The 14469-nt window shown below is 45.4% G+C and overlaps 1 protein-coding gene and 1 long non-coding RNA gene across 2 annotated transcripts in view; both read left to right on the plus strand.

Moving 5' to 3' along the window:
- LOC137427404 (uncharacterized) overlaps nucleotides 1-8082 on the plus strand; it is a 30163-nt gene extending 22081 nt beyond the window's left edge. The window contains exons 2-4 of the mRNA XM_068116876.2: nucleotides 3853-3915; nucleotides 4020-4160; nucleotides 5534-8082. Coding sequence (XP_067972977.2) covers nucleotides 3853-3915; nucleotides 4020-4160; nucleotides 5534-7866 — 2537 coding nt within the window. The 3' untranslated portion in view covers nucleotides 7867-8082. The remainder of the gene's footprint in view (nucleotides 1-3852; nucleotides 3916-4019; nucleotides 4161-5533) is intronic.
- LOC144892321 (uncharacterized) overlaps nucleotides 1-14469 on the plus strand; it is a 340168-nt gene that overhangs the window by 199570 nt on the left and 126129 nt on the right. The window lies entirely within an intron of this gene.

A 14469-nucleotide genomic window follows, 5' to 3' on the forward strand; every position in this document is an offset into this window, starting at 1 on the left:
GGCGTTTGACGCAGATAAGTTTACGGTGACCCCGAGTGAAGCACAGTTCAGAGCGTTAGTAAAATCGGACCTCTGGAAATTGGCCAAACATTTTAGCTTGGAGGTCCGAACTAATATGAAGAAGGCAGAGTTGCAGACAGTGGTGATACAATCTATGGTGGGATTAAAAGCATGGGAAGAGGTAGCCTGGGATTGGTTACCAGAAGAACAAGAAAATGTGGAGCTCCGGAAACTGGAGATGCAATTACGGAGCCAGGAAAGGGAAAAGCACTGGAAAGAGAACTCCAGGAAAGGTTAGAAGACAAAAAAACAGAGGAAAGGAGAGTGGAAAGAGAGGAAAGGAGAGTGGAAAGAGACCTCGAAGCAGAGGAGAGAAGAGCTGAAAGGGAGTTAAAGGACCGTGAATTGGCGCGTCAGCAGGAAATTAAAGTCAAGGAGCTGGAGTTAATGAGAGAACGGGGAGAGGTACCATCCCTGCTGACTGGTTCGACACCTAGTCAGAACACCTGGGATGTTGGCAGACATGTGAGGCTGGTCCCACCCTTCAATGAGAAGGAGGTATCCAAGTTTTTTCCACACTTTGAGAAAGTGGCTCGACAGTTAAACTGGCCTGAGGGGTACTGGTCCATACTCGTGCAAAGTGTTCTGTTGGGTAAAGCTCAAGAGATTTATTCGGCTTTACCGATTGACCAATGTGCAGATTACGAGGTATTGAAGAAACACATTCTCAAAGCCTATGAATTGGTCCCGGAAGCTTACCGGCAAAAATTCCGGAATGGCAGGAGGAGGGAGAGTGAGACCCACGTGGAGTTTGCCAGATTGAAAGAAACCATGTTTGATAGGTGGTGCGATTCAAAAGGAGTTGGGAAAGACTTCGAACTATTGCGACAATTGATCCTGGTGGAGGAATTCCAACAGTGTGTCCACGAGGACATTAAAATACACCTGGAGGAAAGGAAAGTACCAAAGTTGTATGAGGCAGCGACCATGGCAGATGACTATGCCTTAACCCACAGGATGGGGTTCCGCAACCCTAACTTCTCACCTAGACTTAGCCAGGGGAGCTATGGTACAGCATGGGCGGAGAACGAAAATTAATAGGGGTGGCCTTGAGAGGAGGACCACTCTGATATCACGACTTCTAGAGGTCAGAAGTCAACGGTTTCAAGGCAGACGTATCCTCCGTGGGCCTCGAGGCAGACCACGAGGTTCTCCTCCGGGCCTACTTGCACTTTTTGCCATAAACCCGGACACTTGATGTCCCACTGTCATGCTTTGGGAAAGGAAAATCAGGAGCGGAGTCCGACTAGTACAACTCCGAATGCGATGGCAAACTTGAGAAATCGCCCGCAAAAGAGTTACCAACCATTTATTTATGAGGGGTTTGTCTCACTGGAGGGAGACTCGACTAACCCAAGACCTGTTAGGGTATTGAGGGACACAGGAGCACATCAATCCTTAATGCTTGAAGCATTTTGCCATTGTCGGAGAGTACAGCAACTGGTGATAGTGTTCGGTTACAAGGGATCGGTGGCTGGGTTCGCGCTCCCCTTCATGTCATCAATCTAGAGTCTGATTTGGTGTCAGGACCGGTCACCGTGGGGTTGCAAGCCACTCTTCCTGTAGAGGGAGTATCAGTTGTGGTTGGGAATGATTTGGTCGGGGGTCAAGTTTCTAGTAACCTGATGGTTGTGAAAAAGTCCGATATGGGAAATACCACCACACCAGGCAGGGATGGAGGCAAAGTTGGCAAGCCTTTTGTAGGTGGACTGAACTTCAAAACAAAGGAAGAGGTCTGGAGTCTACCTTCAACAAATATGGACCGCTTTTGGTAGTGCTGCTGATAAAAGACAGGGAGAGCCAAAAGTCAAGAGGGGTTGGCTTTGTCACATTTGAAAACTCAAAGGATGCCAGAAATGCAGAAAAGGATCTGAATAACCAGGAGTTGGAGGGTCGGACCATAACAGTAGGGAAGGCATTTCGTCGGCGTCTAGGGGGCTACAGAAGAGGACAACTTGGCGGTAGTGTTGGTGGTGGCCGCAGCCGATATTGTTATGGAGGCTCCCAGAGTTACGGCAGCTCCCGAAAGGACGACTATCAGGGTAGCGGCCGAGAAGGAGACCGTTATTCACGTGACTACAGTGACAGGTGGTCCAACCGTGAATATTAGGGAAGTTAGAAAGAGGTGAAGCACTGAATGCTGCGGAGCAGCCGAGCCAAAATTCCTACACGGATTAGCCGTGAACGCCACGTTCCTAAAGGCGTCCAGGTAGTGAACTTTCCTACACGGATTAACCGTGAATGCCACGTTCCTAAAGGCGTCCATGTGGTAAACGTTCCTGCACAGACTAACTGTGAACTTCACGTTCCTAAAGGCATCCATGGAGGGAATACTCAGCTCGGCCTCCCGGGGAAAAGTGCTATCAGGAGGCACTAGGTGGTTTGTTGACGAGTTGGCCTGCAAAGAAAGTTTTCGCTGTGGTCAAACTTTCTTTCCTGAAGGGGGGAAGTGTTACGGACTCGGCCTTAAGGATTGTTGCTTTGAGTATTGTTGCTGGTTCGAAGTATTCTAGATATTATTCTTATTGTGACTTAAGGGAAAGGGTTGTTGTGAGTAAAAGATTTAAAAGCGCTCCTGGTAAAATGTGGCCGGAAATCCTGATCGAGACCGGAAGAGGTGGAGCGAAGAAAAGGAGGTGGGAGGAGATCGGAAAGAGAGGTGGTGGTGGAGGCTCCGGGCCGAGCATTCGACATACAGTGCGAGGGAACCTTGCATCCTTGAAAGGAAGTTCGGTCGATAAGAAATATCGCCGGAGTGCGGGGAGCCTGTGTCGCCGGGTATTCTCAGTGAGGTTCCGGAGGATCCAGACCTTGAGAACCCGGGTTGGAGCGAAAGCCGTCCGCCATTTTGGCCACGCGAGCACCCTGCAGGGAACAGGTTTTCGTCGTGTCGGCTGGGCATTATTCCCGGGTGGATTGCCGGGAACGGCCGTGCCAGAAAGGGGCACGTGCAAATTCTACGGAGGCTCGTGGGTTGAACCGCAATGTGTATGTCGGAGCGAATCTTTGTGAGGTTCCTCTCCACCGCTGTGTTGCTGGGGGCTGAGCACGTGACCTCGGGGTCGTCTCGCTCGTCGATGCCTCCATTGACCATCGGGCTTTGACTCCCTGATCGCGGGAGCGCACAGACATTGGGACTTCGCCTTGGAGGGAAGCAGAGACATTGGGGGAGGTGCCATGAGTGTGGGGTTAAGGGTTAAGTGTGGGGTTTTGCCATAAACCAGGCTTGACAAGGATTTTCTCGTAAGATTTGAAAGTAGGGGTGATTGCCCCATTGCTGTATGGCTCTTTGTGTGGGATTTATAATATATTATGGTTTGTTTATAACCGGGTGTGGTTGCATCATTTGATTCGACTGTTTCATTTGCTGGCTCCAGTGAGGGATAAAAACATCTTTCTGCCGGGGACCCTCTCGGGGTTCGGAGGTCCACCGAGACCAGGGGTAAGGGGGGGGGGGGGGGGAGACCCCGTAACAATAGTGAATTCTGTATTTTGTGTTTGACTTTTTTCTGGAAGTTGCTGTACTCTGATTTTTTTTTTTTTCTGACGTCAGACAGTTATCTGTTTCCAATCACTGATTCCGTGAATTCTGTCCATTTTCCGCTATTGTGCAAAATTTCTGGCTCTAGATTGATCAACAGAAGGTCAACTCATCGGACTTCCTTTGTTAGTTTCAAATCAATATTTTTCAGGAGAATGGAAAGTAAAGAATGGTTGAAGCTGTATTGTGATTTTTAGTTTCTTGGGAATATTATTTAAAGTTGTGTTTGAATGGGATGTTTTTACTTTCAGATTGTATCGTGAAAGTAAAGATTGAGTCGGAGTTCATTGCCGATGACTCCTTGCTTTCCAAAGGTATGAAGAACATTAATAATAATAAAAATAATAATCTTTCTTTGATAGTTCTAATAACACCAATGATTTCCTGAGTAAGCAACAAATTGTCAAATGGTTTGCAGGTGAAGCTAATCTGAGGACGATGGAAACTTTCCAAAGTAATTTTCAGACTTCCCAAGATGCTTTGAGCAATGAACATGTGAAGGAGGAACCACGTGATTCTCTTCGCATGGAGTCCAGAAAAGCTGTTCAGCTGCTTGAGGGTAAACCAAACTTCATTGGGAACACATCACACTGTTCTTCCTTTTTTTCGGCTTGTTTATATTGTGATGGTTCCTGGTTCCAAAGGACACCAGAATAACGTAAGTTGCCTCTGGATAACTCCGAGAAAATGACATGTGTTTAAAAGAGCACGATCACCAGTCACCCCAGAACTCTCTGCTGGGTCCTATGTCCAAAGTTGTGTTGCCATACACAAAAGCCCATTACGAGTGGGTATCATGTCAATGATTACATAACGAATCTAAACTAATAGGCCAAGTGGAACCACTAGTTATGCAACCACTTTTAGTGCTTACCTGGCACGATTAACTCTTAATTGTTCTTTGCTGCAATCAGAACTGACAGAACAAATTAGTACACAGTTTTTTAGGGAAAGGGCTTTTAATGCACAAAAATCAAGTGTGTATTTACAATGGGGAAAAATGGCAGGTATATTCACAAGTTTGTACAGTACGTACACATCCCCATTATCCCCTACGTGACAGATACGCCCTTGGAACCTTAACAGTGACTTAGCAACTCTGCAGTAGCTGGCACCGCATGCTTCCAGGAAAAGAGAGCTAGTGAGAGAGCCGAGAAAGTGTGAGAGAAAGCTGTGGTAATGTGCAATGCATCCTCACACATAGTGCCGGCTCAGTGGAGCTGGCACCACCAATGGTCCTGACGATGGTCTGGTGTCCGGACCCCTCACTCTCCGCTCATGGTTTCTCCTCGTCAGCTTATTTTGCCTTAAAGACAGTAATTACATCTCTCCCAGATAACCTACAGAAGATCAAAAAAATACTTCTACACCTGAAATTTGACTTTTAACCCAGGTGGTCCAAAATACACACAGTTTCTCTCTGAAAGGATAACCCAAACCAACTCTCATATTTACTTCTTCAATTAACCTTTTGAAGAAGTGCTGTCTTGAGAACTTTGTTGGTCTCACCATTCCCGATGGTGTCTCCATGAAAGGGCTAAATTTCCATGTGAGCTTCCAAAGGCCAGTGCAAGTAGACTGTGAATTCTACAACAGGCTTGTTTTTTCGCAGTTCTTCTCAGTAGCAAAAATACTTTTTCAGACCTTTTTTCAGAGGACTGCGAATTCTTACTCTCCCTCGAGGGTTGGTACCCTTAAGTTGTTTCACCCCTCTTTTCTGGAAATTGGAGCAGCTAGACTCTAGCAGCTAGATCTTTCACTGAGGAGAGGCTTCCGTCTTGCCACTCTGCCATAAAGCCCAGATTGGTGGGCTTTATCGGTGCACTAATTTGCCCAGATCGGTGCACTAATTTGTGTGAAATATTTGTCAATTATCCTATACTTTTCAAAGATAGTGTGAATTGTTATGTTTTTTGTGACTTGTCTTTACAGAGAAACAAATGAAACTGGTTTCTTGTTCCAACTGTTCACAGTTGTTTCACCTGGAAGCTTTCAATCCGCACATGACTCACACAATTTGTGAAGAAACTGACAACATTAGCATCGTGCCATACAACGGTAGCTGTAAAAGTTGTACGGAGACCCTCAAGAATATCCAAGGAAATGTGAGACCACACAAGTGTTCTGTGTGCGACAAATCATTTACCGTATTATCATATTTACATCTTCATCAAAAAATACACACGGGTGGGACGCTGTACAAGTGTTCTTTGTGTCCCAAAGTCTTTGCTCAATCGATAAGTTTTAACGAACATCAGAAAATGCACACAGGTAAGAAGTCTTACAAGTGCTCTGTGTGCAACAAGGCTTTCCCATTTATGTCAGAGTTGAAAAAACATGAAAGAATCCATTCAGGCGAGAAGCCTTTCAAGTGTTCTCTTTGCTGCAAAGCTTTTGCTCACTCATCATACTTATCCACACATAAAAGAACACACACGGGAGAGAAGCCATACAAGTGTTCTGTGTGTCATAGGGCCTTTAGTCAATCATCCCATTTAACATGTCATCAAAGAACACACACTGGAGAGAAGCCATACACGTGCTCCCTGTGTCATAAGGCCTTTGGTCAACTGACACATTTCGAATATCATAAAAGAATACACACGGGAGAGAAGCCCTACAAGTGTTCTGTGTGTCATAAGGCATTTACTTGCAGGAGAACATTGAGAGGGCATCAATCAATACACACAGGAGAGAAGCCGTACAAGTGTTCTGTCTGTCATAAGTCCTTTATATACACAAAAACATTAAGAGGGCATCAAAGAATACATACAGGAGAGAAGCCCTACAAGTGCTCTGTGTGCAACAAATCATTTACTGTGTTGTCATCTTTAAAAGGACATCAAACAATACACAGTGGAGAAAAGCAGCACAAATGTTGCGTTTGCAACAAATCATTTACTGCGATATCGTCCTTAAAAGTCCATCAAACAATGCACAGTGGAGGAAAGCCGTACAAGTGTTCTGTTTGCTGCAAGGATTTCCCCACTTCTTCATCACTGAGAAGACATCATCTCATTCATACACGTCAAAAGCCGTACAGTTGTTCTGTTTGTGGCAAGGAATTTGTTCATTCCTCTCAATTAAATCAACATAAAATAAAATTACACAGTGAAGGAAAACCACACAAGTGCTCTGTTTGCAGTAAGGATTTTGCAATTTCTTCAGCATTGAGAAGGCATCAACTCATTCATACTGGCGAGAAGCCTTACAGTTGTTCTGTTTGTGGCAAGCAATTTGGTCGTTCCTCTCAATTAAATCGACATCAAAAAATCCACAGTGGAAGACGACCATACAAGTGCTCTGTTTGTGGTAAGGATTTTATAACTTCCTCATCAATGAAAATACATGAAAGAATTCACACAGGTGAGAAGCCGTACAAGTGTTCTGTATGCGGCAACGCATTTGCTTGTACCACAAATTTATATAACCATCAAAAATTACACACGGGAGAGAGGCCTCACAAGTGTTCTGTGTGCAGCAAGGCGTACATCACCTTGTCGTCTTTCAAAGCCCATCAAAGAACACACACAGGTGAGAAGCCATTCCAATGTTCCGTGTGCACCAAGGATTTTGTAACGCACTCCTCGATGAAAATGCATGAAAAAATTCACACTGGTGAGAAGCCGTACAAGTGTTCTGTGTGCAACAGATCATACATTGTCTCATCATATCTAAAACAACACGAAAAGATACACAGTGGGGAAAAGCCGTACAAGTGTTCTCTTTGCAGCAAGGTATTTGCTAATTCAAAGTATTTGTATCGGCATCAAAGAAGACACACAGGTGAAAAACCATACAAATGTTCGGTTTGTAGTAAGGACTTTGGTGATTCATCACATTTACATCAGCATCAAAAAATACACACAGGAGAGAAGCCTTTCAAATGTTCTGTGTGTCCAAAGGCCTTTACTTTTTCACAACTTTTGAAGAATCATCAACGAACACATACAGGAGAAAAACCGTACAAGTGTTTGGTTTGCAACAAGGATTTTCGTCATTCTTCACATTTATATCAACACAAAAAAGTACACAGTGGAAGAAGACCGTTCAAGTGCTCCGTTTGCAGCAAGGATTTTCAAAATTCCTCAGCAATGAAAACCCATAATAGAATTCACACAGGTGAGAAGCCATACAAGTGTTCTGTGTGTGGCAACGCATATGCTTGCTCATCAAATTTATATAAACATCAAAAAGCACACCCTGGAGAGGGGTCTCAAGTAAAAGCTATGTACAGTAAGTGCCTCATCAATGAAAAAGCATGAATTTTTTTTACAAAGGTGACAAGGGAAGGGTAAAAGGTTAAAATGCAAACACTTGGGAGCGACTTCCAAAAACACTGCCATAACTAGAAAGCATCTAAAAAATGCAAAGCGCGTCCATTTGTATTCAGATGTCCTCTTCTGCCATATGCTAAACATGACGAAAGCAGTTAAGAAGAAAATACAATATCAAAATTGATGACTTAATGCAACCTTGACCTTTGAACTTTTGATCTAAAAAAACAAATCAGTTTTTGGCTTTTGATTGGTGAACTAATTATGTGACCCAACATGCAAATTGTATAAATTTCCAGACAATCAGAAGAAAATTGACAATTTTATGCAACCGTGACCTTTTGATCTAAAATAAAAAATAAAAAAAATTGGGCTTTGAACTTTTCATTAGTGATCCAATTCAGTGACCCAATATGCAAATTCTTAAAATTTCAGGTCATTCGAATGAAAATTGACTTTTATGTGATTTTGACAAAATTATTAAGCTATCTTCTCCATATTCCCATAATAAAGCCTTGTTGAAAATTTGATGATAAAACTCAAATGGTAAGTTGAAATGTCAGGTCAATTGGATGAATATTGATGTTTTTAGTGACACTGACTTTGACCTTTTGACAAAATTATTAAGTTATCTTCTCCATATTCCCATAATAAAGGTTTGGTGAAAATTTGATGACAATGACGCTAATGGTAAAAAGTTATGGCCTGGACACACACACACACACACACACACGATTGCAAAACCCCACCTCCCGCGGGACGGGCTAAGAAAAATAACTTTGGTTGAGCAAAATTAAACTCTTATGAAAGCAACATTCACAGAGTAAGCGAAAATGAGGTTCCAGCAAGGATAAGTCAAAGAGGGAATAAGAAGTGAATGGTGACCAACAAATGGAGAACCTCCTTCAATTCCACAATGGATGAAAATGACATATACTTGGGATGAAATTCCCACAGTACAAACTTTGAAAGCATAGGAGCACTCAACAGACCAATGGAACTGCACAGCAGATGGAGAGACAAGAGGCTAGTGCAGCACCACAAGATAAACTGGGATGCTGTTCTTCTCGAGAAGCAGAAGATAATGACAACCAATTTTCAATAACTGAAAGAGAAGTTGTGCGACAGGATGGGAACTCGGACCATGGCTCAATCAGAACTCCGACCAGAAGCCCAACAGCAAGACCGGAACATAACAGAATGATACGATGCAGACCCACCACTAGGAGAGAGGGAGAGAGAGTCCAACCTACTAACCCAGCTGGGAGGGCTTGTTTGTGTTTTTGTTGTTTGTTTGTTTTTGTTTTATTTTGTCAAGGCTTGTGGATGACTTTGTAATAAATGCGAAGAAAGTAACTGAAATCTGATTTCATAATAAAAATAACTTTATACCAGGATAATTTCCAAGACAGTATTGAAAAATCTATATCTAAAAGTTCCATTAAACAGTTTCGCTTCAACGGTTTGGCATCATAGAAGGCTCATTCCACGATAATTCTCGTTACATTGGAAGCCAATATTAACTTTTTGTACAGCCCGATCCTCACAATGCAGGGACTTTAATTATTCTAACGTTGTCTCAAACTAGCATCTGTGCTCCCTCGACTCTGATTCTGCAACTGGACCTGACGGCATCAGCCCACGGGTCCTAAAATCATGTTCTTCCGCTCTTTCACTCCCCCTCTCTGTTCTCTTCACCCTCTCTTTTGCTCAAGGTCATCTTCCATTTGCTTGGAAATCTGCCAACATCACCGCTTTGCACAAAAAAGGTGCAAAAACAGATCCTAGCAACTACAGACCAATCAGCCTTCTCCCAATTATCAGCAAAGTCATGGAATCCATCATTGCTTCAGATATGAAATCTTTCCTCTTCTCCAATGGCTTGATCTCTGATCATCAATTTGGTTTCAGACCTGGACACTCCACTCTGGACATGCTGCTTCTGCTTTCTCAACAATGGATGGAGGTTCTCAATGCCAAACAGGAAATTAGAGCAGTCTCCCTTGACATATCACGTGCCTTCGATACGGTCTGGCACCCCGCTCTGCTCACCAAACTCTCCTCTTTTGGTATCCATGGAAATCTCCACGCATGGCTGGTGGACTTCCTCTCTAGTCGTAGTCAATGTGTGGCCCTGAATGGGTTTCTCTCATCTCCTCTTCCTGTTCAGACTGGAGTTCCCCAAGGCAGTGTTCTGGGCCCTGTGCTTTTTCTGGTCTTCATCAATGATCTCTCCGACTCTCTTGAAAATCCTCTCTATCTCTTTGCTGACGACTCTACTCTCTGTCGCTCCATTCTTCATCCCTCAGATCGGCAGTCTGCAGCCTCCTCACTCTCTGCAGACCTTGACAAAATCACAGACTGGGCAAACAAGTGGAACATGTCTTTCAATCCTGACAAAACTCACACTCTTACGATGTCTCTCCGAAAAGACCGACTGGACAACCCCCCCATCCACTTTCTGAATAATCCTCTCCAAGAAGTTCTGTCACTCAAGCTTTTGGGTCTCACTATCTGCCATGATCTTTCCTGGAAAAATCACATTTCAAATCTGGCCTCCAAAGCCAGTCGCCGACTGGGCATCCTCCGTCGTGCGAAGTCCTTCCTTGGCACACCTGAGCTCCTCACCACATACAAGGCTTTCATCCGCAGCTCAATGGAATACTGCTCTCCCCTCTGGGCTGGTGCTCCTGCCTCACACCTAGCTCGCCTTCACGCTGTTGAAACCAAAGCATTCAGAATCATTGGAATCTCCCGCGATGAAGCTAAATCCAAGGGCCTCTCACTCACTCACCGCAGGCAGGTTGGTGGTCTTTCCGTCTTCTACCGACTCCTCTCTGGCCTTGCCCCCCCCCCCCCCAGCTCTCTCTGGGCTCTGTCCCGCAAATATTCCTACAGGTCGCACAAGATCTGCCTGCAACCCTCTTTTGGTTAAACTGCCAAAATCAAGACTCTCTGCTCACCTTCACTCCTTCATTCCTCTTTTCTCCCGCCTCTGGAGCAAACTCCCTCACTCTCTTCAATCCCACTCCACCCTCCAAGTCTTTAAAACAGCTGTTCACCACCATCTCTTATCTTCCCCCATCCAAAACCTTGATCTTTTCTACCCCCGCTAATTTCACCCCAATTCCACTTTTTGAAATACCAACTTTTGTCCTGGAAGTCCTTGGTGTCCTTGTGCTTTATACTTCTCCCTCCCCCCCCCCCCTTCCCACGCCTCCTCCCCCCGGGCCCTCTCCCTTCCACACATCTCCCTGCTCTCGGATGTTGTGTGTGTGTGCTTCCCCTTTTCTCCCCATCTTGTCTTCCGCTCCCTCTTTTTGTGTATTTTGTTTGTCTGGTCGATTTGTTTGTGAAGTTAATGTTAGCTCTTTCACGAGCCTCGACTCAGTATACAAAAAAAAAAAAAAAAAAGGCAGAAGTATTGCAAGAAGAGACCAAGGTGGACATTTCAGTCATAGTAAAATGTTACTCACAAATCAAATCTTCAATTTTGCATGCAGCAAGAAAGACGAGCACGATACTTTAAATTTTTTTAAAAAGAACCACCTTTAGAGGCCATTTTTCGCTGCAAAGCGGGGGTTGGCCTTTTTCAGGAACCGTGGTTGTTGTTGTTTTTTGGTCCCCTATTTGAAGCAATGTTTTACGGCCGGATGCCCTTCCTGACGCCAACCCTTTTTGCCACCTTTAGCGACAAACAGGGAATTACCAGTGAACTGGTACTCAATTAGCCGACCTCGGAAGGATGACAGGCTGAGTCAACCCCCCTGGCGTTAATTCAGCGATCGACCGGGATTACGAACCCAGGATCCTAGGATCCTAAGCCGGCACCCTAGCAGCTAGCCCAACACGATACTTGAGACCCCAAAAACAAATTTGACCTTTAAAATAATTGGTGGTTCAATTCAATGACATTATATATATATATATAATTATATATATATATATATATATATATATATATATATATATTGTTGTGGATATGAGGACTGTATATTTTTTGGATTGTGTGCTGTACTATTGTGATTATTGTTTATTCTGTGCCTCCTGCCTCCGGAGCTGTGTAAAGACCAAAAGGGCGTCCCATAGTCCACAAGCATACACGTCAGCCAAGTAATAGAATATACCTGTTGATAGTTATCTCTTATTCTGTGTTTTAGCGTAAGGCTGTGTCTTCCATTAATAGAAATACTCCATTGCACCAGTGAAAGAGATAGATTCCCTGCCATTCCCATCACCAGTTACCTCCGATCCAATTGCCGCCATTGGCCACGAGGCCGGGTTGGGGAAGAAAGGCGTGTCTCCACCCCGTCATAGAGGGGGAGGAGTGAACCAGCCCCGCTCGACCAACCATGAGCCAGGGGTTTGGCTACAGAGGGCGGAGGAAGAGCGGTCGGGGAGGTTCGCAAAGGTTGAGGGGCGGGGGCCTATATAACCCAAGGCAGGGCGTGTCCAAGGAAGAGATGCGTTTTTACAGAGTCGAGCTTGGAAGCAGAAACGGAGATGCACTTTTGAGCCGAGGCAAGGAGGGTCACAAAGAGCTGAGTTGGTCGTCAGTGGTTGCGTTCAGTGGTTGCGTTCAGTGATTGCGTTGAGGGGTTGCGTTGGAGACGGAGTGGTTGGACCAAACAACAGAAGAGAGGAGAGAACCCGTCACGCCAGACCCCCCACCAGCGCGTCGGCTCTGACCGTGATCCGACCCGTGATCCGACCCGTGACCCGACCCGTGATCCGACCCGTGATCCCACGCACACGACAGGATCGGAGGCATCAGCGGCCGTCGAGGTCCCGCCCGACGTCCCGTGCAGGATCAAGCTCCAGCCAGCTCCGTGCCGTCCTCCCCCTCCAGCCACGCACCGCCTTCCAGCCAATCCACTCTGCAATTCCCCGTGTGAGTCGTCTTTGTTTGTTTTGTCCTGGGTAGTTAATTAAGTCTGTATAAGCTAGTATTTTCCCTGTGTCACCTGCGTCTTATGTGCTTGTAAATAAACTTGATTGCTCCTTTTTGCTTGTGTGTAAATAGTCAATAAATTCAGTCGTATTTCCAAACCTTTCTTTGCCTTCGTTTTCCTCTTTGCATTGCGTCGTTTTCGTCTTTTCCCTCATTGAGCAGCTGGGGTGCGATACGGCCAAAGTCTGGGTGAATCGGGTGAGTTTTGTTAGGTCGCGGTCTTACACCACCGCTCAGTCTATAACATCTAACCGCGATCTATAACAATATATATATATACATTGTTGCGGAACCCAACGTCGGCCTATGGTTCCCCTTTGAGGGGGGATTAGTCCCCTCGTTTGTTACTGACCGACGTGGTCCCTGAAGCTGCACCGCGACCTCCGGAAAGGCCGGTGCACAGCCCCGTTCGCGGCCGCGGATAAGATGTTAATTTGCCGAGCGGATGGCAGCCGCGGCACGAACTGTTAACAATGACTAGACCCGATTCTCAAACGTTGGCCAAATCGTGCCACAGGTATTCAATGGGGAAAAGACAACAACGACGGATGTAGAGGAAAGAAAGGCAAAGGGTAAGAAATACAAATATGATTTATTTACTATTTACACAATTGAAAGCAACCAAGGAGGAGGAAGAATAATAAAATAAAAACAGAAGAAGAAGAAACACAGTGCAAATTAGCTTACCTATAAACAGTCTTACTTAACCCAGGACAGAACAAACAAAGACAGACTCACACGAATGGGGAATGAAGGCAGGAACGATTGGCTGGAAGGAGAGGATGGTCCAGGTGGTCCACAGAGCTGGAAGGATGCAGGTCCTGTTCGTGTAAACGGCAAGGCTCGAGGTGAGCGGCCGCCGACCCTCCTCAATCTGATTCGCACGGCGGCATTGCTTCGTAGCAGCGGGTCGAAACTGCCGTCAAAGCTCAACTCAACTGCGGTGGACTCAACCGTGGTGGACTCAACTGCGGTGGACTCAACTGTGGTGGACTCAACTGCGGTGGACTCCTCACTCATCTGCTTAAGCAGTCCCTCCCAACCCCCTTTTATGAGGCGCGTGGCGATCAAGCCGCCGGCCTTTTGGAAACGCCCATCGGGTCGCTCTCCGCAGTGCCGATTGGTGGGCACGGGCTCTCTGGCTCCACCCTTGATGACGATGGGCGGGCACGCCCCTCTTCCCCGAGCTGACCACGCCGTAATGGCGGCAAATGCAGTTGGCAATAAATGCAGTTGGCAATAGAGGCTTTGGGAGAATTTGAAAAAGGGGATCTATCTATTTGAATTCAGTGCAATGGAGTATTAATTAATGGAAGACAAAGCCTTAACCTAATACACAGAATACGGAAATAACTACCAACAAGCAGGAAAATCTATGATTGGCTAACGCGATTGTATATGACCTAACTAAGGGATGCCCTTTGACCTTTATACACAACTGGAGGAAGGAGGGTGATATTTTTACAACAATAAAAAACACAATTCTCATTTCCACAACACTGCACCCTCCTCCTCTTAGGCACGTCCCGGGCCTATTACCTTTACTTTTAGTGTGGCACGTAGGTGTAGTTCCCTCTACATTTAACCTGACCCTGAGTGTGACAGTTTTAAAACACAAATAAAAATGTCCCGCTGCTCCA

The sequence above is a fragment of the Myxine glutinosa genome, chromosome 5 (genome assembly GCF_964187855.1).
Source record: "Myxine glutinosa chromosome 5, kmMyxGlut1.1, whole genome shotgun sequence".
Lineage (NCBI taxonomy): Eukaryota > Metazoa > Chordata > Myxini > Myxiniformes > Myxinidae > Myxine > Myxine glutinosa.